General features: G+C 45.8%; 1 protein-coding gene across 1 annotated transcript in view; it reads left to right on the top strand.

The window, feature by feature from the left end:
- The window catches only part of LOC124047367 (receptor tyrosine-protein kinase erbB-4-like), a 615,153-nt gene that overhangs the window by 537,871 nt on the left and 50,143 nt on the right, over positions 1-27,139 (top strand). Inside the window, exons 18-20 of the mRNA XM_046367795.1 lie at positions 2,860-2,982; positions 7,146-7,244; positions 13,832-14,017. Coding sequence (XP_046223751.1) covers positions 2,860-2,982; positions 7,146-7,244; positions 13,832-14,017 — 408 coding nt within the window. The remainder of the gene's footprint in view (positions 1-2,859; positions 2,983-7,145; positions 7,245-13,831; positions 14,018-27,139) is intronic.

Here is a 27,139-nt window from a genome sequence, read left to right as displayed (position 1 = left end):
ATGCAATAAATATATACTCTGAGATGCGCTTCGGTAGGTTGGTGGTAGATGGAAGGCCGTGTTGCCATACCTAGTCCTTTGTCCTTTGAAGAATGTCTCTGGTGGTCAATTGGATACGTTGTAGTAACGTCCTTGTGTGATAGACGGGATACTCTGTCTGTTCCTTCCGAACCATCGTTTGCAGCTGCTGTTGCTAACTCAATGGCTAGGAGGTATCGCTTCTGTAGTGAATAAGAGTTCAAAGTTCACCATTCTGACATTGGACCATCGACCTCACATCCTCGGAACAGGAGGTTATATTGTCGTCAAGGCTTTATATAGGAAGTGAGAGGAGGGCGTGTTTGAAATGTTTTATAGCCCATGTCCCTTCACAGGGGCGGGCCACTGATTGAGCAGAGCCCTAAACTTGTGAAACCCCAAATCTCACATTTTAGAAGCTAAAATCACATTTCATCCCATCACAAATAATTTCATATTCAAACATTTAAATTGAACAACAATTCCATGTGAATCCGATAACTCTGATGTGTAGACTTTCCACTGTAGTGTTTATGTCATCTTATCATTGATGAGAATGTCTCAGAATGTCTCAGATGACAAATGAACTGGTCTGGTTACTAGAATATAGTTCATTTCCCCCCACCTTCTGATGTTCCCAGAATCTCTATGTTAACCAAGGGGTTTGCAAATGTAACATCACTAGGGTAGAGAGAGGAAAAAGGGGGGAGAGGTATTTATGACTGTCATAAACCTAACCCCAGCTCAACGTCATGACACAGTTTACCTTTCAATGGATTCTTCCAGGTTCATTCTGAAATCCATCTTTATAACACAAGACTCTGTGATAAACTTCACCCTCCCCACTGCCGCACCGCACATAGTCAATTCTCTCTCAGATACAGAGGTACCATACTCTGGAATTGCCAAACCCTCATCATCCCTCAGTAACTTCAGTCTGATGAACCAAACTACTCAGTAATCTCCTCCATATAGCCCAACTCACACTCGCATCCACACATGCGCACACACTTTATGATTAGTAGGTTTTGTTATCTGTTTTATCTAACTATTTTATTTTTGTACACATGTGTGGTATACTGTTTTTTGTGGTGTGGTTTTTATAGAAGCCCTTGGGCTACCAACCACACCTGCACACCGTATTTGTTGTTGTTGTTGTGATAGCTATACAACAGCATATGAATGACATGTATTCTCATGGGTGGCTAAAAATAACTATCTGAAAGTCACACCCCTACTAAACTACGCCTCCAGTCTTCTGATCTGACCCACTGGGTCGTATCTCAATAACCCAGCTCCAATATCCCAGTAGTTTTTAAAGAACACAACAAACCCAACAACAACAAAGAACCCAACAAAGTGACCCAATGCCCTGCAACCCAGCAGTTGGGTCAACCAAACAACCCAGCATTTTTTTAGAGTGTACCCTACAGTTACAGTGCCATCAAGTGATGCTGCACTACGCTCGTTACAAGTTGTTTCAATAATGACAAGATTGTGGCTTTTTCCACTGTACCTTACATTATTGCTCTCTCACACTCTCTCCATCCTCTTCTCCCCACTGTGCTGTCTTGGTTACCTGCACACACACACACACACACACACACACACACACACACACACACACACACACACACACACACACACACACACACACACACACACACACACACACACACACACACACACACACACACACACACACACACACACACACACACACACAAACTTATTTTCTATTATAACCTGCCTCGATGCAACCTTAGTGCTTTGACGTCAGTGATGTCAGATAGGGAGTAACAAACAGGGAATGACTCTACTCGTAGAGACTACTAGTAAATAGTAGTGTCCTAGTAGACTTCCTCAGTTTTCAGCACCACAGATTAGAGGAGGTTGGTGGACAGCTCCCTCCTTGTCCTTGCTACCACACATTCAGCACCTCCTATAATGGACAGCTCCCTGATGTCCAGGGCAACGGAGAGATGACTGGATTTGTGTGACCCTTCACTCTCTTTTCCTGCCCCCTCTCTTTCCCCCTTTCCTTCCCTCCCCCTTTCCTTCCATCTCACCTTCCATGCCCCTCCCTCTCCTCCCTATCCCTCTCCCATTTCCTCTATCCTTTGTTTCCTCCCGCCCCCTCTCCTTCCCCACTCTGCTTCACTTTCTCTTTCCATACCCCCCTCATTCCCCATTCCCCCTCTCCTTAGCTCTAATGCGATACTGATTTAGAATTCCATTTAAATGAAGAACAGCTATTGTTTTTTAATCAGACAGCAGTGATGAGCCAGGGGGCATGGCCACAGCTGAGAGAAGGGAGCTGATTTACTCATTCTCTCTTTCCCCTCTCTCTCTCTTTCTCTCTCTCCATTTCCCTCTCTCTCTCCCTCCCTCTCTCTTTCTTCCCTCCCTACCCTGTCTCGTTCTCTCTCTTCGCTCCATCCCTTACTCTCTTTCTCTTTCTCTACCCTATTTATCTTTCTTTTTCTTTCTTTCTCCCTTTATGTCTCACCCCTCCTTCCCGCTATTATCCTCTCTCTTTCACCATCTCTTCCCTCTATCACTCTCTCTCTCTTTCCCCTCCTCTTTCTCTCTCTCCCCGTCCTCTCGCTGCCTCTACTTCATTCTTCTCCACTTGAAAGATAATGAAACAACTACTCTCTCATACAATTTCTGTGAAGTTTAAAGAGTGCCATGCCCATGGGAGATGTGACTGGTTGGTTGCGTAATTGCTTGATGGATAGATTGGTTCATTGACTGGTTGATGGAGTGAGGAACTAACATATTGCAGATTGATTGATCGATGAATTGACTGATGAGTTGATTGATTGTGTCTCCCTACAGCTGGTGGAGCCACTAACACCTAGTGGTACAGCCCCTAACCAGGCCCAGCTCCGCATCCTCAAAGAGACTGAACTCAAGAGGGTCAAGATACTGGGCTCGGGGGCCTTCGGCACCGTCTACAAGGTATCACCTTATCACATACCACAATCACTTGTTTTGGTCATTAGAAATTAGGAGGTGTTTAAAGGAGGAAGTACAGAGAGATGAGGGAAAGAGGACAGAGGGCGAAATGGACAGAGAGCAGAGGGAGAGGGAGAGAGGACAGAGGGAGAAATGGACAGAGAGATGAGGGAGAAGGAGAGAGGACAGAGGGTGAAATTGACAGAGATCTGAGGGAGAGAGGACAGAGGGAGAAATGGACAGAGAGCTGAGGGAGAGAGGACAGAGGGAGAAATGGACAGAGAGATGAGGGAAAGACAGAGGGGACAGAGGGAGAAATGGACAGAGAGCAGAGGGAGAGGGAGAGAGGACAGAGGGAGAAATGGACAGAGAGATGAGGGAGAAGGAGAGAGGACAGAGGGTGAAATTGACAGAGATCTGAGGGAGAGAGAGGACAGAGGGAGAAATGGACAGAGAGCTGAGGGAGGGAGAGGAGACAGAGGGAGAAATGGACAGAGAGATGAGGGAAAGGACAGAGGGAGAGGACAGATAAGGGACAGAGGGAGAAATGGACGGAGAGATGAGGGAGAAGGAGAAAGGACAGAGGGAGAAATTGACAGAGAGCTGAGGGAGAGGGAGAGAGGACAGAGGGAGAAATGGACAGGGAGATGAGGGAGAGAGAGAGGGGACAGAGGGAGAAATGGACAGGGAGATAAACGAGAGAGAGAGGACAGAGGGAGAAATGGACGGAGAGATGAGGGAGAGAGGACAGAGGAAGAAATGGACCGAGAGCGGAGGGAGAGGAAGAGAAGACAGAGGGAGAAATGGACAGAGAGTGGAGGGAGAGGGAAAGATGACAGAGGGAGAAATGGACAGAGAGATGAGGGAGAGGGAGAGAGGACAGTGGGAGAAATGGACAGAGAGTGGAGGGAGAGGGAAAGATGACAGAGGGAGAAATGGACAGAGAGATGAGGGAGAGGGAGAGAGGACAGTGGGAGAAATGGACAGGGAGATAAGGGAGAGAGAGAGAGGACAGAGGGAGAAATGGACAGAGAGATGAGGGAGAAGGAGAAAGGACAGAGGGAGAAATTGACAGAGAGCTGAGGGAGAGGGAGAGAGGACAGAGGGAGAAATGGACAGGGAGATGAGGGAGAGAGAGATGGGACAGAGGGAGAAATGGACAGGGAGATAAGGGAGAGAGAGAGAGGACAGAGGGAGAAATGGACAGAGAGATGAGGTAGAGGGAGAGAGGACCGAGGGAGAAATGGGCAGAGAGATGAGGGAGAGGGAGAGAGGACAGAGGGAGAAATGGACAGAGAGATGAGGTAGAGGGAGAGAGGCCCGAGGGAGAAATGGGCAGAGAGATGAGGGAGAGGGAGAGAGGAGAGAGGGAGAAATGGACAGAGAGCGGAGGGAGATGGAGAGAGGACAGCGGGAGAAATGGACAGAGAGATGAGGGAGAGAGGACATAGGAAGAAATTGACCGAGAGCGGAGGGAGAGGGAGAGAGGACAGAGGGAGAAATGGACAGAGAGCGGAGGGAGAGGGAAAGATGACAGAGAGAGAAATGGACAGAGAGCAGAGGGAGAGGGAGAGAGGACAGAGGGAGAAATGGACAGAGAGATGAGGGAAAGACAGAGAGGACAGAGGGAGAAATGGACGGAGAGATGAGGGAGAAGGAGAAAGGACAGAGGGAGAAATTGACAGAGAGCTGAGGGAGAGGGAGAGAGGACAGAGGGAAAAATGGACAAGGAGATGAGGGAAAGACAGAGAGGACAGAGGGAGAAATGGACAGAGAGCGGAGGGAGAGGGAAAGATGACAGAGGGAGAAATGGACAGAGAGATGAGCGAGAGGGAGAGAGGACAGTCGGAGAAATGGACAAAGAGATGAGGGAGAAGGAGAGAGGACAGAGGGTGTAATTGACAGAGAGCTGAGGGAGAGAGGACAGTTGGAGAAATGGACAGAGAGCAGAGGGAGAGGGAGAGAGGACAGAGGGAGAAATGGACAGAGAGATGAGGGAAAGACAGAGAGGACAGAGGGAGAAATGGACAGAGAGATGATGGAGAAGGAGAAAGGACATAGGGAGAAATTGACAGAGAGCTGAGGGAGAGGGAGAGAGGACAGAGGGAGAAATGGACAGGGAGATGAGAGAGAGAAAGAGGGGACAGAGGGAGAAATGGACAGGGAGATAAGGGAGAGAGAGAGAGGACAGAGGGAGAAATGGACAGAGAAATGAGGGAGAAGGAGAAAGGACAGAGGGAGAAATTGACAGAGAGCTGAGGGAGAGGGAGAGAGGACAGAGGGAGAAATGGACAGGGAGATGAGGGAGAGAGAGATGGGACAGAGGGAGAAATGGACAGGGAGATAAGGGAGAGGGAGAGAGGACAGAGGGAGAAATGGACAGGGAGATGAGGGAGAGAGAGAGGGGACAGAGGGAGAAATGGACAGAGAGATGAGGGAGAAGGAGAGAGGACAGTGGGAGAAATGGACAAAGAGATGAGGGAGAAGGAGAGAGGACAGAGGGTGACATTGAAAGAGAGCTGAGGGAGAGAGGACAGAGGGAGAAATGGAAAGAGAGCAGAGGGAGAGGGAGAGAGGACAGAGGGAGAAATGGACAGAGAGATGAGGGAAAGACAGAGGGGACAGAGGGAGAAATGGACAGAGAGATGAGGGAGAGAGAGAGAGGACAGAGGGAGAAATGGACGAAGAGATGAGGGAGAAGGAGAAAGGACAGAGGGAGAAATTGACAGAGAGCTGAGGGAGAGGGAGAGAGGACAGAGGGAGAAATGGACAGCGAGATAAGGGAGAGAGAGAGGGGACAGAGGGAGAAATGGACAGGGAGATAAGGGAGAGAGAGAGAGGACAGAGGGAGAAATGGACAGAGAGATGAGGTAGAGGGAGAGAGGACCGAGGGAGAAATGGGCAGAGAGATGAGGGAGAGGGAGAGAGGACAGAGGGAGAAATGGACAGAGAGATGAGGTAGAGGGAGAGAGGACCGAGGGAGAAATGGGCAGAGAGATGAGGGAGAGGGAGAGAGGAGAGAGGGAGAAATGGACAGAGAGCGGAGGGAGATGGAGAGAGGACAGAGGGAGAAATGGACAAAGAGATGAGGGAGAGAGAGAGAGGACAGAGGGAGAAATGGACAGTGAGATGAGAGAGAGGACAGAGTGAGAAATGGACAGAGATGAGGGAGAGAGAGAGAGAGAGACCGACAGACGGACAGAGAGATGTTTACTTGCTTTGGCAATGTAAACATATGTTTCCAATGCCAATAAAGCCCCTTAAATTGAACAGAGAGAGAGAGAGAATCCCAAAGGCACATAGTAAGGATCGCATGCACATCCAGGTCAGGTATGCTGTTACGCAAGAGAGAGGAGAGCAAGCCCTGTACAATGTCTCATAATATAGAGGTCTGAACTATGTCTCACAGTGTAGAGGTCTGAACTATGTCTCACAGTGTAGAGGTCTGAACTATGTCTCACAGTGTAGAGGTCTGAACTATGTCTCACAGTGTAGAGGTCTGAACTATGTCTCACAGTGTAGAGGTCTGAACTATGTATCACAGTGTAGAGGTCTGAACTATGTCTCACAGTGTAGAGGTCTGAACTATGTCTCACAGTGTAGAAGTCTGAACTATGTCTCACAGTGTAGAGGTCTGAACTATGTCTCACAGTGTAGAAGTCTGAACTATGTCTCACAGTGTAGAGGTCTGAACTATGTATCACAGTGTAGAAGTCTGAACTATGTCTCACAGTGTAGAGGTCTGAACTATGTTTCACAGTGTAGAAGTCTGAACTATGTCTCACAGTGTAGAGGTCTGAACTATGTCTCACAGTGTAGAAGTCTGAACTATGTCTCACAGTGTAGAGGTCTGAACTATGTATCACAGTGTAGAAGTCTGAACTATGTCTCACAGTGTAGAGGTCTGAACTATGTCTCACAGTGTAGAAGTCTGAACTATGTCTCACAGTGTAGAGGTCTGAACTATGTTTCACAGTGTAGATTCAGCTGACGTCTAACTCAGCTCTCCTATCCCTTTTAAACACATTTTTCCTGTTCCCTCCATCTAACTCACCTCTCCACCTCTCTCCTCTTCTGTCATCTCTTCTAACTCACTCCTCCTTTCTTCACCCTCTTCTACCCCTCTAACTTACCTTTCCTCTCCCCGCTCATCTCTTCTCCCTCAGGGTATCTGGGTCCCAGAGGGCGAGACTGTGAAGATCCCAGTGGCCATCAAGATCCTGAACGAGGCAACGGGACCGAAGGCCAACGTGGAGTTCATGGACGTGAGTGTTTTACTGGCTCCGTAGAGGCCCCATACAGTGCCTTCAGAAAGTATTCAGACCCCTTGACTTTTTCACATTTTGTTAGGTTACAGCTTTATTCTAAAAAAAAGTATATTTTCTTATGGATGGGGGCGTGCTCCCTCTGCTGTCTTGTTGACGTTGAGGGAGAAGTTATTTTCCTGGCACCACTCCACCAGGGCCCTCAGCTCCTCCCTGTAGACTACTACTGTTGTTTCATCTGCAAACTTGATGATTGAGTTGGAAGTGTGCATGGCCATGCAGTCATGGGTGAACCGGGAGTACTGGAGGGGGCTGAGCACGCACCCTTGTGGGGCCCCTGTGTTCAGGATCAACATAGTGGAGGTGTTGTTTCCCACCTTCACCACCTGGTGATGGCCCATCAGGAAGTCCAGGACTCAGTTGCACAGGGTGGGGTTCAGACCAAGGGCCCCAAGATTAATGATGATCTTGGAGGATACTATGGTGTTGAATGCTGAGCTATAGTCAATTAACAACATTCTTACATAGGTATTCCTCTTGTCCAAATGGGATAGGATAGTGTGCAATGTGATGGTGATTGCATCATCTGTGGATCTATTGGGGCGGTAAGCAAATTGAAGAGGGTCTAGGGTGTCAGGTAAGTGTATGGGACATGATCCTTAACTAGCCTCTTAAAGCACTTCATGATGACAGATGTGAGTGCTACAGGGCAATAGTCATTTAATTGTTTACTCCATGTGTAACTCTGTGTTGTCTGTTCACACTGCTATGCTTTATCTTGGCCAGGTCGCAGTTGCAAATGAGAACTTGTTCTCAATTAGCCTACCTGGTTAAATAAAGGTGAAATAAAAATATATTTTTATTTATTTATTTCAGTTACCTTAGCTTTCTTGGGTACAGGAACAATGATGGACATCTCAAAGCATGTGGGGACAGCAGACTGGGATAGGGAGATATTGATATGTCCATAAACATCCCAGCCATCTGGTCTGCACATGCTCTGAGGACATGGCTAGGGATGCCGTCTGGGTTGGCAGACGTGCTAGAATTAACACACTTAAATGTCTTACGTCAGCCATGGAGAACGAGAGCCCACAGTCTTCGGGAGCGTTCCGTGTTGGTGGCACTGTGTTATCCTCAAAGCAGGCAAAGAAGGTGTTTAGCTTGTCCGTGAGAAAGATGTGGCTGGTTTTCCCTTTGTATCCATGATTGTCTGGAGTACCTGCCACGTATGTCTCATGCCTGAGCCACTTAATTGTGACTCCACTTTTTCAAGTTTTGCTTGATTGATTGACTTATGGAGGGCATAATTGCACTGTTTGCATTCGGTCATATTCCCTGTCACCTTGCCGTGGTTAAATGCGGTGGTTCACGCTATCATTTTTGCGTGAATGGTGCCATCTTTCCACAGTTTTTGGTTTGAGTAGGTTTTAATAGTCACAGTGGGAACAACATCCCCTATACACTTCCTGAAGAAGCAAAACAATGCTGCAAAGTTGCTAAGGAGCTAGAAGCAGAGCTGCCATTTCTGTCAGTGCCATCTTACTGTTTCACAGTAAACAAATTAAGAACTAAATGTCAGCATGCTTAAAGGGAAGGGCACTCAACATGTATGGCACTTACACAAATGACTGATGATTGGCTGAAAGAAATGTATAATAAGAAGCTTGTGGGAACTGTTTTGTTACACGTCAGTGCAGCTTTTTGCATTATCGATCATAATCTGCTTCTGGAAAAACGTATTTGTTATGGCGTTCCATCCCCTGCTATATGGTGGATCGTGAGTTACCTGTCTAACAGAACACAGAGGGTGTTCTTTAATGGAAGCTCTCCAACATAATCCAGGTAGAGTCAGGCATTCCCCAAGGCAGTTCTCTAGGCCCCTTACTTTTTTCAATCTTTACTAATGACCTGCCATTGGCTCTGAGTAAAGCCTGTGTGTCTATGCATGCTGATGACTCAACATTATATATGTCAGCTACCACAGCAAGTGAAACCACTGCAACACTTAACAAAGAGCTGGAGTCAGATTTAGAATTGGTGGCAAGTAATAAGCTAGTGATAAATATTTTAAAAACTTAAAGTGTATTTGGGACAAACCATTCACTAAACTCTAAACCCTGAACCTCATCTTGTAATGAATAATGTGGAAATTGAGAAATTTGAGGAAACTAAACTGCTTGGTGTAACCCTGTATTGTAAACTGGTCAAAACATATTGATTGGGAGAGGTCTCAAATCAAATGTTATTTGTCACATGCACCAGTTACAACCGGTGTAGACTTTACCATGAAATACTGGCGAGCCTTTCCCAATGATCCAGTGAAGAGACACACAAACACACACATACAGGCAAACACGCATACGCACTCAGATGCTGGCATACGCACTCTACACACACGTACATTGTGTTTATTGTATCATGGTGGTATTATACATTGTGTGTTGTATATACAGCTCATTCGGAAAGTATTCAGACACCTGACTTTTTCCACATTTTGTCCTGAGCACTCTGGTGCAGGTTTTCATCAAGAATCCCTCTGTACTTTGCTGTTTTTGTTTTTTCTGTGACATGCACTGTCAACTGTGGGACCTTATATGTCCAATCAATTGAATTTACCATAGGTGGACTCCAATCAAGTTGTAGATGGATGATGGTCGGCCGTCATTGTAAATACGAATTGGTTCTTAACTGACTTGCCAAGTTAAATAAAGGTTACATTAAAAAATGAAAGAAAGTGATCAATGGAAAGGATGTACCTGAGCTCAATTTCAAGGCTCATATCAAAGGGTCTGAATACTTATGTAAATAAAGTATTTCTGTTTTTATTTATAATACATTTGCACAAAGCTGTTTTTGCTTTGTCATTATGGGGTATTGTGTGTAGATTGATGTGGACATTCTTTGTGTTTAATCCATTTTAGAATAAAGTCTATATAGTAACAAAATGTGGAAAAAGTCAAGCGGTCTGAATACTTATCGAATGCATTGTATATAGTGGTGTAATGATGTTTTATGATGTACTGTTTTATTTATTTAAAAAAATGGTATGATGTGTTTGGACCCCAGGAAGAGTAGCTGCTGCTTTGGTAGGAACTAATGCGGATCCTGATAAATGCTAAATACAGTACACATAGGACTATGGCTGACAAATACAATTCCCCATCTATTCATAAAACATTCATCACTCATTTATTTCAAAAGGAACAATGTTAAAAGTAAAATGATGTTATTTACTAGGTTGGTAATGCAACGTTGGTGAAATCCCCCCTCCCCCATTTACACTGGTGTTTTCATCTGTCTGTCAGTCTGACACTGTGTTTGTATTACAGCATGTTTGGATTTACATTTTTATCATCCTGCTTTGATGTGTGTGTACACATGTGCGTGCATGTACTTCATGTGGTGAGTTTGTGTGTGTGTGTGTTTGTGTGTGCAGTACGTAGCGCATGTCTTTGCGGGCAGTCTTGAGTGACGGACCTAGGAAGAGGCAGGCTGGGCCTTCCCCACAGTGTTTCAGCAGCTGAGCACCACGCTAATGAACTCTCCCCTCACTTCCTCCCTCGTCTGTTTCTCTCCTCTCCTCCCTCTGTACTCTACTCTTCTCTCCTCCTCTCATCAACTCCCTTCTCCCCTCCTCTCTTCCATGAGGAGCCAATGGTGCTCAGCAGATCTGGTTTCAAATACTATTTGAAATCTTTCAATCTTTTACTTGCTTTACCCTGCCAGGAGTGTACTATTCTATTGGTTAAATTGCAACAGGCCAGCGCAATTACAGCACAGTAATTGAAATGATTTTAAATAGTAGATGAAACCACGTCTTGCCCTGAGTCTCTCTGCTGCCGGGGCTGGTGGGAAAGCCACCTCTCAGCTGGAGGACAGCATTGCGGAGGAGGGGGTAAGGAGGGGGGAGGAAGACCTTCAGATTTAATTGACTAAACAGGAGGGATCAACGTGGAGAGGTAGGGGAAGAGGAGTCTACATTCCAAATGGCAACCTATTTACTATATACAGTAGTTCACTCCTTTAAAAGGTAATGCACTATTAAGGTAATAGAGTGCCATTTGGGAAGCAAACTTACACTTCAGACTTCAGACAGACTTCAGCGGCAAGCTTCAGACCGAGGATGCTTTTTTAGGAGCTGCCTCCCTCTGCTCTCCTCCCACCACACTCCTCCCCATGCTCTCCTCCCTCTGTTCACCTCCCTCCCTCGCTCTCCTCCCTTTACACTCCTCCCCCTGCTCTCCTCACTCCGCTCTCCTCCCTCTGCCCTCCTCTGTCCGTTCTTCCCCCTCCCTTTACTCTCCTCCCTTAGTTCTTCTCCCTGAGTTCTCCTTCCGCCGCTCTCCTCCCTCCATCTTCCTCCCTCCGTACCTCTCCCTCTGCTCTCCTCCCGCCCTGACATGGAGGATATTGGAAGAGTCTGCACACAGCTTCTTCATTTAAACAGCAATCAAAACGCAGTGGCACATGTCTTGGACGAGGAGAGACACACGCAAACACACAAGGACACACACAGAGACACACACACAGACGTGGAGATGGCCCCTGGCGAGGTTTGGCCAATGAGCAGCAGCCTTGTTCCCTCCTGCAGCTAGCAGCATAGCAGGAGGATGAATACTCATTAAGTTAACTGTCAACTCCGTGTTATTCTGGAAGTCACTGTGTGTGTGTGTGTGTGTGTGTGTGTGTGCGTGTGTGTTTGTGTGTGTGTGTGTTTGTGTGTGTGTGTGTGTGTGTGAATGCCTGTGTGTGCTGCGGCATGGAGTTATTCCTTTTGAAGACCTAACCACAGCTCTGGGCCCTTCTTTATTACTGCAATATAAAAGCTAGTGGTCTTAACCTCCATTGTTTATGGAAATGGTGTACCTAGGTTGTTTTGTTAAATTGCTGTGATCCCATTGTATCTGGATCTGTATAAACACATAGAAACGGGCAATTGAACGTACACACAGACACACTGACACTCACATTCACACTCACATTCATCAATGCTAACACTAATAGGCTGTACAGCTGGTGGCTGTGTGCACGTTTGTGAGTGCTAGTATGTACTGTATGTATCTTGAGAATTGGGTGATTACATTTTAATATTTTTCTTGATCTTACTTGTGCTGCTCACCAGTTAACCAAATGGAATAATGCATGATTTGAATGAGCTCAAAATACATTTCAGTCATAAGAGTTCCTTTACCCCCTGACATATCAAGAGCTTCGGGCTATAAGGTTCTATATTTATATTATTATTATATTATTATTCTGAGGTCATTGGCTTTAAAGTCCAGGTAGCAGATCATGGACCCTATCAGATACACTGTACTGTATATACATAAGTATGTGGACACCCCTTCTAATTAGTGGATCCGTGCTATTTCAGCCAAACCCGTTGTTGACAGGTGTATAGAATCGAGCAGACAGCCATGCAATCTCCATCGACAAATATTGGCAGTAGATTGGCCTTACTGAAGCACTCCTTACTGAAGCACTCCTTACTGAAGCACTCCTTCCATTGGTGGTTGCCTTGGAAGTTGTCATGAAATAAACGTGCTCCGCAGATTGACAATTGGACGACCAATTCGTCCACCTCATTCTCAACAAACGTATCCCACTTTTTACTGTTTTTTATTCATCGTGTGATGCTGACTGCGGGGAGGTTTTGTAGAGGTTTTTTATTCATCGTGTGATGCTGACTGCGGGGAGGTTTTGTAGAGGTTTTTTATTCATCGTGTGATGCTGACTGCGGGGAGGTTTTGTAGAGGTTTTTTATTCATCGTTTGATGCTGACTGCTGGGAGGTTTTGTAGAGGTTTTTTATTCATCGTTTGATGCTGACTGCTGGGAGGTTTTGTAGAGGTTTTTTATTCATCACGTGATGCTGACTGCGGGGAGGTTTTGTAGAGGTTTTTTATTCATCACGTGATGCTGACTGCGGGGAGGTTTTGTAGAGGTTTTTTATTCATCGTTTGATGCTGACTGCTGGGAGGTTTTGTAGAGGTTTTTTATTCATCGTTTGATGCTGACTGCTGGGAGGTTTTGTAGAGGTTTTTTATTCATCACGTGATGCTGACTGCGGGGAGGTTTTGTAGAGGTTTTTTATTCATCACGTGATGCTGACTGCTGGGAGGTTTTGTAGAGGTTTTTTATTCATCGTTTGATGCTGACTGCTGGGAGGTTTTGTAGAGGTTTTTTATTCATCGTTTGATGCTGACTGCTGGGAGGTTTTGTAGAGGTTTTTTATTCATCACGTGATGCTGACTGCGGGGAGGTTTTGTAGAGGTTTTTTATTCATCACGTGATGCTGACTGCGGGGAGGTTTTGTAGAGGTTTTTTATTCATCACGTGAGCTGACTGCGGGGAGGTTTGTAGAGGTTTTTTTATTCATCGTGTGATGCTGACTGCGGGGAGGTTTTGTAGAGGTTTTGTATAATGTATTATTTTTAACTTAAGATGAATTGTCGTATTTTGAGTACTATATAGGTAGAGAACATTGGACAGAATAAGGCTATGTTAATAACAACATTTTGACAAAATTGGTGAATGTACTGTATGGTCTCTGCGTGGGCCTGAGTTCCTGTGTGTGTTCCCCAGGAGGCTCTGATCATGGCCAGCATGGAACACCCTCACCTGGTCCGTCTCCTGGGGGTCTGCCTGAGCCCCACCATCCAGCTGGTCACCCAGCTCATGCCCCATGGCTGCCTGCTCGATTACGTCCACGAACACAAGGACAACATCGGCTCCCAGCTGCTGCTCAACTGGTGTGTCCAGATTGCCAAGGTAGGACTCACCTGTTATTGTCCAATCTTGTCTGGGAGTTTGAGTGCCATCTTAGACACTTTCTGTTTGTGCTCCTTTTTCGTATGTATCTCATAGTCTACATACCCACACTGTAATGGAAAACTGTAATTTATACAGTCATTTTAGATATTATCAACAGTAACAAAAAATGCAGCATACTGTAGGTCAGGGTTACCCAGCAGGGTTACTCAGCAGCCTGCGGGCCAATGGTTTTATTTGATCCCCCAAGTTTTCAGAGCAAAAAAAGTATAACTGTTGGACATAAGACTGTAAAAACACCTAGGAAATTATATCCAATTGATTTTAATTTAAGAAATATGTTCAAGTATTCACATGCATAATAGAGAGACCGTATACAAATGTATGAAAGGTTTGAAATTATTATATTTTAGTCAAACATTATATCTGTTTGGGCTTCTTGCGGTCAATTTGCAGTCTACAAATTATATATAATTACATATATATACTATGTTCCGCCACCCGACCGTGTGCTCAAGATAAAATCGGCCCGCAGCTGAATTTAGTTGATGATCCCTGCTATAAATAATGGTGCATTGTGGGAAAATTGCTGTATTTTAAATGGTACTGTAATTCCTCCCCACATAATACAGTATCCACTAGTGGGTGCAGGGTATTGTTGTTTCTGTCTCATGGACATATTTGGAGGAGTGCCTTGTTAGGGGCTATATTTGTTGCACCCATGAGTGAGAATGCTCTACCAATTTAACCTGTGACCCCCCCAGGAGGTAATCAGTCAAATGAATGAAATCCCTCCTATCCTTGGATGGTTGAAGAAGACATCTGTGTCTGTAAATCTTCCTCCGATGGGGATGTTTAGTTCCGAGGGCAGTGGACTCAAATTGATTCCTCTGAATTTAAAGACAGGTAAATAAGACAGCAGCTCACATCATCTTGGATCCGGAGGTATTGGACTATTCTATTTGCTCAGAATCATATCAGTGACACATAACACACAGAGACCATGTCTCACACCCCTACTGCAACCCCACAGCTCCAAACCAAGATGTTACGCAAGGCACTCGCTGCAGACTCTTTTGTAGATTTAATATCTTAGACAAATATCCCTTTTGCTCATAGATATGGCACTGTTGAGGGATAAAGGTGGGAGTTTTCTACCATTAACTTTTAAAGCATTAGTTACCGTTTGGAATAAAAAAGAACAACACTTGCTGTAGGCCAACAGAATGTTCCGGTTCACTGTAGCTCAGTTGATAGAGCACAGTGCTTACAGCGCTGGGATATTTGTATCAATTCCTGCGACCAACCTTATGTTTAAAACACATGCTCTCATGACTGTAAGTCGCTTTGGATAAAAGCCACTACTAAATGACAAATATATATACCCCAATAAAGTGCTTATTTATTACTTTACAATGCACAGGGAAAGCATACATTATGGCTGCTTTCCCAAGCGTTGCCCTGTTCTCTGTATTGTATTTCACTTTAATTTACTCAGAGGAACTCAATTGAGACCAGCGTCTCATTCTCAATGGTGCCCTGAGAACAAACAACTCACAAACATTAAAATTCAATAAATCAATACAACAGCAAATTCACTACAAGACACAACAGATACAGACACATCACATCTCAACAGTGCACTACAGGGTCATGGTCAAAAGAACCACACAATGTAGCGAATAGGCAGCCATTTGAGACAGAGACCAGGTGTTTCTAAGGCAGTGGCTGTGATGGTTGTAACGGCCTTCTCCTAGGGGTGAGTCAGTGGACCCTCAGGGGCCCGAGGTAATGAGGTCAGAGGCCCCAGGTAATGAGGACATGGGCCTGGGATAGAGACAGCATACCATTCCGCTATACACTCTGTGGCTAGGCCTCACTATGGGAGAAGTCATATGTAACTGAATTTCACATTTTTAAGAAATCGATGCGCATACTATATATGGGAATGTCTGTGCCCACCACCACTATACTCAATACACAACAGTCCTTTCCTCCAGTCACATAATGGGTTCCCCATAACATTGGGGAGGGCAGCGCAACCGAACTGGGCGTGGTGAGGGAGGTGCCTGAATAGTCTCTGGCGGCAACCCCTGTGCTTGTGGAGGTGGCACTCCAATTGCGGCCGGAATGGGCTCAGCTGCAAGTTGGGGCTGAGTATCAGCGTTTGGCTCTGGAATTTGGCACTCTTCTGCCACCTAAAGGAGTGGTGTCCAGAGCATCCAGGCCTGGGAGGAAGGAGGTGGCAGCAAAGGGGGCTGCTGCCTCCTGGCCCAGCAGCTGATCCACATGGCGTCGGTGCACCTGACCGTTAGGTGTCCGAGTCCTGTAAGAAACCGGTCCAATGGCTTTTTCCATGACTGCAGGGACTCACTTAGGGCCTCTAGAGTAGCTCGTCAAGTTCAAAATGCCTTAATAAATGTCCGTGGCCCCCTGTCTGCATCATCCTCCTGCCTTAGATGCATTTCACTTGCGAAGTCCAGGTGCAGCCAGTCTAAGGCAGTTGTCAATCGCCTGTTAATTAACAGCTCGACTGGACTCTTCCCAGTAGTAGCCACGGGTGTAACATGATGAGACAGCAGGAACCTTGACAGTCGGGACTGCCAGTCACTCACCGAGATCCCAGACAGCCTCCTTGGTTGTCTGAGCCATGCGTTCAGCTTGGCCATTGGAGGATGGGTGATATGGGGCTGTTGTGACGTCTGATTCCACTCTGCCCAACAGAACTCTTTAAACTCAGCAGATGACAGATCCATTGTCTGACACCAGAATGTCACACAACCCATGTGTGGCAAACAGGAGACGGAAGGTGCTTAATACAGCAGCAGAGGACATCAAACTAACCATGGCTACTTTCAACCACTTTGAGTGGAAATCCACTACAATGAGAAAGTTATTTCCTTTGAATGGCCCAGCAAGTCTTTACAAAGACAACATTTCTTTGTTGTCTACTCCCATGGGTGCATAGTGACCTTGGGTGGAGCATGTAGTGACTCCTGACAGGTGGCGCAGCTGCACACCACTGCCTCAATTTACATGTCCATCCCAGGCCACCACATAGCTCTGTGCCATTGCCTTCATCCTCACTATTCCAGTATGCAAATTATGCGAGGAACCATGACTGTCCCGAACCCAGCGAAGCACCCGGGACAGAACAGGATCCTTCAAGATCAGTGTGGCTAATCTAGAAGCATGGAGAGGGGCATCAGACACCACAAACAGCATCACTTCCCAGGGAGATGGTGCCACAGACAAAGGGGTAGCAAGTGGCAGGTGACTCAGGGCATCCACATGAACCAGCTTCTTCCCTGGACAATAGCCAAGCTCATAACTATGGGCTCCCAGTATCAGGCTCCATCTGAACATCCAGGTGAAATAATCTGGTGCATGGGCTTCATATGATGAAGCAAGCCCAGCAAGGGCTTGTGGTCAGTGTAGGCCACAACATTATGACCTGACAAGTACTGATGGAACTTCTTGACAGCAAAAATGATCACCAGGGCCTCTTTATTCAGCTGTGCACAGTTCCATTCAGTGACATTTAAGGTCCTAAATGTGTAGCACACAGGTGCCTAACGACCATCAGATTCCACATGACTCAATAAGGAGATGCATCATATGTGGCCTTAGTGGACTAGCAGCCCATCTGCTTGCAGCAGCCATTTAGCCTCCAGGGAACTGCCTGGTCCAGTAGTTGATACAGGGGCTCCAACACTGTAGTTTTATCAGGCAGGAAGCAGTTGTAAAAGTTGAGAAGCCCCAGAAACGACTGAAGCTCAAACTTATTCTTGGAAGAAGGTGCCTCCTTAACTTCTTGACGCACCCATCCCTTTAGCGGGATCATTTTCATCAACACCCGCTGAATTGCAGCACGCCAAATTAAAATTAAATTACTAAAAATATTTACTTTTCATGAAATCACAAGTGCAATATAGCAAAACACAGCTTAGCTTGTTGTTAACTCTTGATTCTAGCCATCCCGGATCCGGGATCGTGAATACAGCCTCAAGCTCATTACCATAAAGCAAAGTTAACTATTCATGAAAATCGCAAATGAAATGAAATAAATATGCTAGCTCTCAAGCTTAGCCTTTTGTTAACAACACTGTCATCTCAGATTTTCAAAAGATGCTTTTCAACCATAGCAAAACAGGCATTTGTGTAAGATTATTGATAGCTAGCGTAGCATTTAGCATAGCATTCAGCATGCAACATTTTATAATCAAGCCTCAGGTTGTTTTTAAAATATATAATCGATAATATATCAACCGGGACTGTCGCTTTTTCAAGAGGAGAGGGAGAGAAAATGGCTGCCCCACTCTGTTGCGCAAGCAAAACTCTGCAAACACCCAGCTATCCACTGACTCAATGTTATCTTTCTCATTCACTTTTCAAAATAAAAGCCTGCAACTGTGTCTAAAGATGTTGACACCTTGAGGAAGTCATGGGAAAGGAATCTGACAATATTTTGACAGTTTTGGAAACTTTAGAGTTTTTTCTATCCTAATCTGACAATTATATGTATATTCTAGTTTCTGGGCCTGTGAAATAGGCAGTTTGAAATGGGTATGTTTTTTAGCCAAAAAAAAAATCCTGCCCCCTACACTCAAGAAGTTAATGGCCTTTACTTTATCCTGTGTTGGTTGTTCGACATCCTTGTCAACGTTGTCGTGTCTTTGGCTATGCCGGATCATCAAGCCAAGATGGCGTAGCAGTCGAACGTCTTGTGGTGTCGTGTCCCTTGTATATAGCGTTTAAAAAAATATTTTTTAACATATTTCTCTTCGCATATCTTTTAGAACATTTTGTTAAACATCAACTTCTAAATACTCTCCTGCAGCCCGCCTCACCCAATGTAGCTATTTTCTTCTAAAGTATTTATATCTACTTTGGATCCGGAACCCCTCAAATGAAGCTAGCCAGCTAGCTACCAGCTAGCTACCAGCTATCAGTCAGCAAACCATTGCTAGCGGTCTTCAGCTAACCGGTCATCAGCTAACCTTTAGCTCGGAAAGCTCTCGCCAGATCGAACAACGCGACTCTAACCAGAGCATAACGGACCTATTATTTTTATCCCCGGATTCCCACCGGATTCCCACCGGATTCCCACCGCAAACGGAACATTTTCAGCTGGATTCTTCACAACTAGCTATCTAGCTAACCGCAACCCCGGATGATTACTCCTGGCTAGCGTTTCCACCCACTTAGCTTGAAGCTATCCCGGCCAGAGCTCCTGTGCTACCACCGAAGCATACTCCTGGGCTACAATATCCGGACCCACGACCGGTCTATCGATGTCACCGCATGAAGAGGAATAAACAGACTCACCCCATCACGACGTCCCCCAAAGGCTAACTTTCTAGCCCTTGCTATCTCCTTGCTTGCTAATTCGGCCTGCTAACTGCTAGCTTGTTTAGCCCCGGTCTGCTAACTGCTACCTTGTTTAGCCCTGGCCTACTAACTGTTAGCTTGTTAGCACAGGCCTGCTAACCGTCTGAATCGCCGCGTCCCAAACACTCACTGGATCCATATTTACTTTCTATCTCATTTCGATTTTTTATTTGTTTATACCTTCAGGTAACCTGCCTCACCCAATGTGATACGGAATCGCCATTATTTTTAATTTTTAGAACACACTCAAGAACCTCCAGAAGCTAACCAGCTAACTAGCTACAAGCTATTTAGTCATTGTCAGCCACTGCTAACTGTTTTTTAACCTGGATAACACTCGCCAGTCCAGCTTCCCTGCCCCATCCACCGCTGCCCCCTGGACACTGATCACTTGGCTACATAGCTGATGCATGCTAGACTGTCCATTAATCACGGTACTCCATTCTGCTTGTTTATGTTTTATCTGTCGGCCCCAGCCGCACTCAGGCTCTGCGTGTAGTTAATCCGACCCTCCCTGCCTAGCCAAAGCCATTTTACCTGCTGTTGTTGTGCTAGCTGATTAGCTGTTGTTGTCTCACCTACTGTTTTAGCTACTGTTTTAGCTAGCTCTCCCAATTCAACACCTGTGATTACTGTATGTCTCTCTCAAATGTCAATATGCCTTGTATACTGTTGTTCCGGTTAGTTATCATTGTTTTAGTTTACAATGGAGCCCCTAGTTCCACTCTTCATACCCCTGATACCTCCTTTGTCCCACCTCCCACACATGCGGTGACCTCACCCATTACAACCAGCATGTCCAGAGATACAACCTCTCTCATCATCACCCAGTGCCTGGGCTTACCTCCGCTGTACCCGCACCCCACCATACCCCTGTTTGTGCATTATGCCCTGAATATATTCTACCATGCCCAGAAATCTGTTCCTTTCATTCTCTGTCCCCAGCGGCCTTTAGCCGCACCCTCATACTACTCCTCCTCTGTTCCGCGGGTGATGTGGAGGTTAACCCAGGCCCTGCATGTCCCCAGGTACCCTCATTTGTTGACTTCTGTGATCGAAAAAGCCTTGGTTTCATGCATGTCAACATCAGAAGCCTTCTCCCTAAGTTTGTTTTACTCACTGCTTTAGCACACTCTGCTAACCCTGATGTCCTTGCCGTGTCTGAATCCTGGCTCAGAAAAGCCACCAAAAATGCTGAGATTTCCATACCCAACTATAACATCTTCTGTCAAGATAGAACTGCCAAAGGGGGAGGAGTTGCAGTCTACTGCAGAGATAGCCTGCAAAGTAATGTCATACTTTCCAGGTCCATACCCAAACAGTTCGAACTACTAATCTTGAAAATTACTCTCTCCAGAAATAAGTCTCTCACTGTTGCCGCCTGCTACCGACCCCCCTCAGCACCCAGCTGTGCCCTGGACGCCATTTGTGAATTAATTGCCCCCCATCTAGCTTCAGAGTTTGTTCTGTTAGGTGACCTAAACTGGGATATGCTTAACACCCCGGCAGTCCTACAATCTAAGCTAGATGCCCACAATCTCACACAAATCATCAAGGAACCCACCAGGTACAACCCTAAATTTGTAAACAAGGGCACCCTCATAGACGTCATCCTGACCAACTGGCCCTCCAAATACACCTCCGCTGTCTTCAACCTCATTGCCTGTATCCGCTACGGAGCCGCAGTCAAACAACCACCCCTCATCACTGTCAAACGCTCCCTAAAACACTTCTGTGAGCAGGCCTTTCTAATCGACCTGGCCCGGGTATCCTGGAAGAACATTGACCTCATCCCGTCAGAATGCCTGGTCATTCTTTAAAAGGAACTTCCTCACCATTTTAGATAAGCATGCTCCGTTCAAAAAATGCAGAACTAAGAACAGATATAGCCCTTGGTTCACTCCAGACCTGACTGCCCTCGACCAGCACAAAAACATCCTGTGGCGGACTGCAATAGCATCGAATAGTCCCTGCGATATGCAACTGTTCAGGGAAGTCAGGAACCAATACACGCAGTCAGTCAGGAAAGCTAAGGCCAGCTTCTTCAGGCAGAAGTTTGCATCCTGTAGCTCCAACTCCAAAATGTTCTGGGACACTGTGAAGTCCATGGAGAACAAGAGCACCTCCTCCCAGCTGCCCACTGCACTGAGGCTAGGTAACACGGTCACCACCGATAAATCCATGATTATCGAAAACTTCAACAAGCATTTCTCAACGGCTGGCCATGCCTTCCGCCTGGCTACTCCAACCTCGGCCAACAGCTCCGCCCCCCCCTGCAGCTACTCTCCCAAGCCTCTTCAGGTTCTCCTTTACCCAAATCCAGATAGCAGATGTTCTGAAAGAGCTGCAAAACCTGGACCCGTACAAATCAGCTGGGCTTGACAATCTGGACCCTCTATTTCTGAAACTATCCGCCGCCATTGTCGCGACCCCTATTACCAGCATGTTCAATCTCTCTTTCATATCGTCTGAGATCCCCAAGGACTGGAAAGCTGCCGCAGTCATCCCCCTCTTCAAAGGGGGAGACACCCTGGACCCAAACTGTTACAGACCTATATCCATCCTGCCCTGCCTATCTAAGGTCTTCGAAAGCCAAGTCAACAAACAGGTCACTGACCATCTCGAATCCCACCGTACCTTCTCCGCTGTGCAATCTGGTTTCCGAGCCGGTCACGGGTGCACCTCAGCCACGCTCAAGGTACTAAACGGTATCATAACCGCCATCGATTAAAGACAGTACTGTGTAGACGTTTTCATCGACCTTGCCAAGGCTTTCGACTCGGTCAATCACCATATTCATATCGGCAGACTCAGTAGCCTCGGTTTTTTGGATGACTGCCTTGCCTGGTTCACCAATTACTTTGCAGACAGAGTTCAGTGTGTCAAATCGGAGGGCATGCTGTCCGGTCCTCTGGAAGTCTCTATGGTGGTGCCACAGGGTTCAATCCTCGGGCCGACTCTTTTTTCTGTATATATCAATGACGTTGCTCTTGCTGCAGGTGATTCCCTGATCCACCTCTACGCAGACGACACCATTCTATATACCTCCGGCCTGTCCTTGGACACTGTGCTATCTAACCTCCAAACGAGCTTCAATGCCATAAAACACTCCTTCCGTGGCCTCCAACTGCTCTTAAACGCTAGTAAAACCAAATGCATGCTTTTCAACCGTTCGCTGCCTGCACCCGCACTCCTGACCAGCATCACCACCCTGGATGGTTCCAACCTTGAATATGTGGACATCTTTAAGTACCTAGGTGTCTGGCTAGACTGTAAACTCTCCTTCCAGACTCATATCAAACATCTCCAATCGAAAATCAAATCAAGAGTCGGCTTTCTATTCCGTAACAAAGCCTCCTTCACTCACGCCGCCAAACTTACCCTAGTAAAACTGACTATCCTACCGATCCTCGACTTCGGCGATGTCATCTACAAAATTGCTTCCAACACTCTACTCAGCAAACTGGATGCAGTTTATCACAGTGCCATCCGTTTTGTCACTAAAGCACCTTATACCACCCACCACTGCGACTTGTACGCTCTAGTCGGCTGGCCCTCGCTACATATTCGTCGCCAGACCCACTGGCTCCAGGTCATCTACAAGTCCATGCTAGGTAAAGCTCCGCCTTATCTCAGTTCACTGGTCATGATGGCAACACCCATCCGTAGCACGCGCTCCAGCAGGAGTATCTCACTGATCATCCCTAAAGCAAACACCTCATTTGGCCGCCTTTCGTTCCAGTTCTCTGCTGCCTGTGACTGGAACGAATTGCAAAAATCACTGAAGTTGGAGACTTTTATCTCCCTCACCAACTTCAAACATCTGCTATCTGAGCAGCTAACCGATCGCTGCAGCTGTACATAGTCTATCGGCAAATAGCCCACCCATTTTTACCTACCTCATCCCCATACTGTTTTTATTTATTTACTTTTCTGCTCTTTTGCGCACCAATATCTCTACCTGTACATGACCATCTGATCATTTATCACTCCAGTGTTAATCTGCAAAATTGTAATTATTCGCCTACCTCCTCATGCCTTTTGCACACATATAGACTCCCCTTTTTTCCTACTGTGTTATTGACTTGTTAATTGTTTACTCCATGTGTAACTCTGTGTTGTCTGCTCACACTGCTATGCTTTATCTTGGCCAGGTCGCAGTTGCAAATGAGAACTTGTTCTCAACTAGCCTACCGGGTTAAATAAAGGTGAAATAAAAATAAATAAAATAAAAAGTAATATAACATGCTATTCTATAAAATAATTTATCCGTAATTAATATTACCTGATTGAGTTAATCATGTAAATGTAATTAACTAGAGAGTTGGGGCACCACAAAATAATATTTTTTAGAGCTGTTATCTTCCGAATAAACTCTTAAAGGCCTAGTAATATTTTACATCAATAGCAGTCAATATTAATCGTCACCTTAATTCAGTCTCATCTGAAAGTTGTAAATTCTTGGTTATCTGCACGAACCCTGGCTAAAAAGTTGAATCAGCAATACAAAATTGGGTTTAATTATGTATTTACTAAATACCTAACTAATCACACAGAATGACACATACACATAATTAAATCATAACGTCCCTTAGCCTGTTAATCCTACCCCCTACTTGTTCGAACATTCTGTTAAAAATTGCGCAACATTTCAGCGTCCTGCTACTCATGCCAGGAATATAGTATATGCATATGATTAGTATGTGTGGATAGAAAACACTCTGACGTTTCTAAAAATGGTTCAATCACGGCTGTGACTATAACAGAGCCTGCGTTTCATCAAAAAGCGCAAGAAAAACTGATCACTGAAAACTGGAAAAAGTATCAATGCGCCACTTGCATGTATTGTTTATGGGAAACCAAATTACATGGGGCTGAGATTGCAAGTCCTACAGCTTCCACAGGATGTCGCCAGTCTTGTCAATTACCTGGCCTTTGTTTCTTGGTCAAACTAGTGAGAGAGAGCCCATGTTCCTTCCTAACCTGCGTTTGCAGCTGCTGTTGCTAACTCATCGGCTTGGAGGTATCACTTCTGTAGTGAATAAGAGTTCAAAGTTCATACCATTCGCAACCAAAGCTCACGCTGATGTTGGCTTCGTTCTGTAGTTATTATCTGAACCATTCTGACATCGGACCATCGTCCTCACATCCTCGGAACAGGAGGTTATATTGTCGTCAAGGCTTTATATAGGAAGGGAGAGATGTCTCAGATGACAACCGAACTGACATCATATTCATTAAGTACCACCGCATATGTTCAATTGGTCGGATTACCAGAATATAGTTAATTTCCCCCCACCTTCTGATGTTCCCAGAAAGGGGTTTGCAAATGTAACATCAGGAGGGTAGAGAGAGGAAAAAGGGGGGAAGAGGTATTTATGACAGTCATAAACCTAACCCCAGGCCAACGTCATGACAACGTTGAACCCCACGAACTCAACACTGGGTGCAGCATAAATGCACTTCTCCCTCTGCATTTGCAGCCCTGCTTCCACAAAGTGCCTCAGAACTTCCCTCAGCCAAGAGTTATGCTCTTCCAGGGTCCGGCTTGTAATCAGTATGTCATCCAGATACGCCTGGACCCCTGTGATGCCTGCTAGCAAGGTGTCCATGTAGCACTGAAAAAAATCGCCACCGCTCTGGACACTCCAATCTGGTACTTTGTTGCTCTAAAAAGCCCCCGGTGTGTGTTGATATTCAGGAGCTCCCTTGCATCATCATCCAAAGCTAGATGCTGGTAGGTTTGTCTTATATCCAGCTTTGTAGGCACCACCCCTCCTACCAACGTCGCAAACAGTTCAGCCAGCGTTGGCAAGGGGTAAACATCAGGGACCACTGCAGTTTCTCCAGAGCCTCATACCTTCGGCCGGAGAGGGAAAGGTACTGGTTTGAGTTTTAAAGAACTTAGGGTCGATTGGCTATAGACACAGGGTGCCCCCTGTAGCGCCCAAACCCCTGGAAAGCTTTTTCATGCTCCTTGATAATCGGATCTGGGGAGTTTTGCAGGGGTCTCAGCTGGGGTCACCGAGATAGCTCACATCCACCAAAATTCTACCCCGCATCTTTAACTGGGCCTGTGACCATTGCCTTAATACCCATTGTCTTGCAAGAGTTCTGGCTGAGCCATTGTTGCTCCTAGACGTTTCCACTTTTCCGCAGCACTTACAGTTGATTGGGTTAGCTCTAGCAGGGAAGACATTTTACGACTTGTTGGAAAGGTGGCATCCTATGACGGTGTCCAGTTCAAAGTCACTGAGTTCTTCTTCAGTAAGCCCATTCTACTGCCAATGTTTGTCTATTGTCACGAACCGGCTCAAAGCCCGTAACAAAGGAAGACAACGTGGAGATAAGGAGTAGCAAAATATATATTTATTAACTAAAGCAACTAAGGAAAATATCCAATAGTGTGTGTAATCAGTAATCAGTAGTGTAAGTGAGTGTTTTGCATGCATGAATGTGATAATGCAGGGTGATGAAAGGTGCCAAAGCAAACAAACAAAAGGCCACCAAGAACCACAACACAATCTACAAAAAGGTGTCTGCATGGAGAGAGTCTCTTCCATGAATGTTGAAGAGGTCTATTTATCCTGGGAGACACCTAGCCCAGGTGTTTCCCATGTAGCTGACGACCCTCTCAACTCCGCCCACCGGCATCCTAATAAGGAAACAAGAACAAAGACAGAATACGGCAGACAGAGTGGGAGGGTCGTCACACTATGCAGATTGCATGGCTGTGTGCTTGATTTTATTCACCTGTCAGCAATAGCCAAATCCACTTATTTGAAGGGTTCACATACTTTTGTATATATGGTGTATATGTCCCCTTCGTTTACAGTGGTGACAGGTTGCCGTACTAAACCTACAGCTGTATGGAATTATGGGCCCCCCCCACATCCAGCTGATCTACAAAATTACAGTGCACCGAAATCCGGCTAAGCCCAGCAATAAAACTGGAGTTATTCTGATATGCCTTTTGTTTACAGTTATTAAAATGAAATATATGCATAATGTCTGACAGAGATGCCACTATATCATCATAACTCTTTGCAGTAGGGAGGGCTGGATTGAGAAGAGAATGTAATGTAGACAACGCGCTCATCAGCACAATGGGTTTCTGTTTGGCGTTATCAATGTCATTATCCACGAAACACATTCCAGCCTTTCAATGTACTCCTCCCAGTAGCTATCCTTTTCATCAACAAACTCAATCTTCCCAATCAAAGCCATGATAGCGTCAGAAAAGGAAAATACACTTTGACGTTTACTCATTAAACCTCTTCAAAACATTCCAGTCCGAATCCCCTTCAATGCCAGTATTATGTCCGTGACATGGTGAAAGTACAATCCAATAACAAGGACACAGAAAGATACGTTTAGACTATTTAATCCATGGTGCAGGTGATGAGCATGAACGCCATGTAGGCAGATGACTGTGAACTTCCACACCTATGGGGCGGTGCACCGCTATATATGGGAGTGTCTGTGCCCGTTCCTTAATGTGCCCTCCACCGCTATACTCAATACACAAGGTAAATGCGCTCCCTCACTGCAGGGCAATTCGTGACTCTCCAGGCTCCCTGGCTCCTGGGAAGTTAATCTGTGTCTGGGAGGCGAGGTGAGACGCCTCTCTATCTTGCGCTCTCTATCCCTCTTTCTCTCTCTCTCTCTTTGTGTCTCTCTCTGCGTCAGACAGCCCTTCACACAATGGATTATTAATGGAATAATAAGCCG

Source organism: Oncorhynchus gorbuscha, linkage group LG01 (genome assembly GCF_021184085.1).
Source record: "Oncorhynchus gorbuscha isolate QuinsamMale2020 ecotype Even-year linkage group LG01, OgorEven_v1.0, whole genome shotgun sequence".
Lineage (NCBI taxonomy): Eukaryota > Metazoa > Chordata > Actinopteri > Salmoniformes > Salmonidae > Oncorhynchus > Oncorhynchus gorbuscha.
This window is presented reverse-complemented; position numbering and strand designations above follow the sequence as displayed.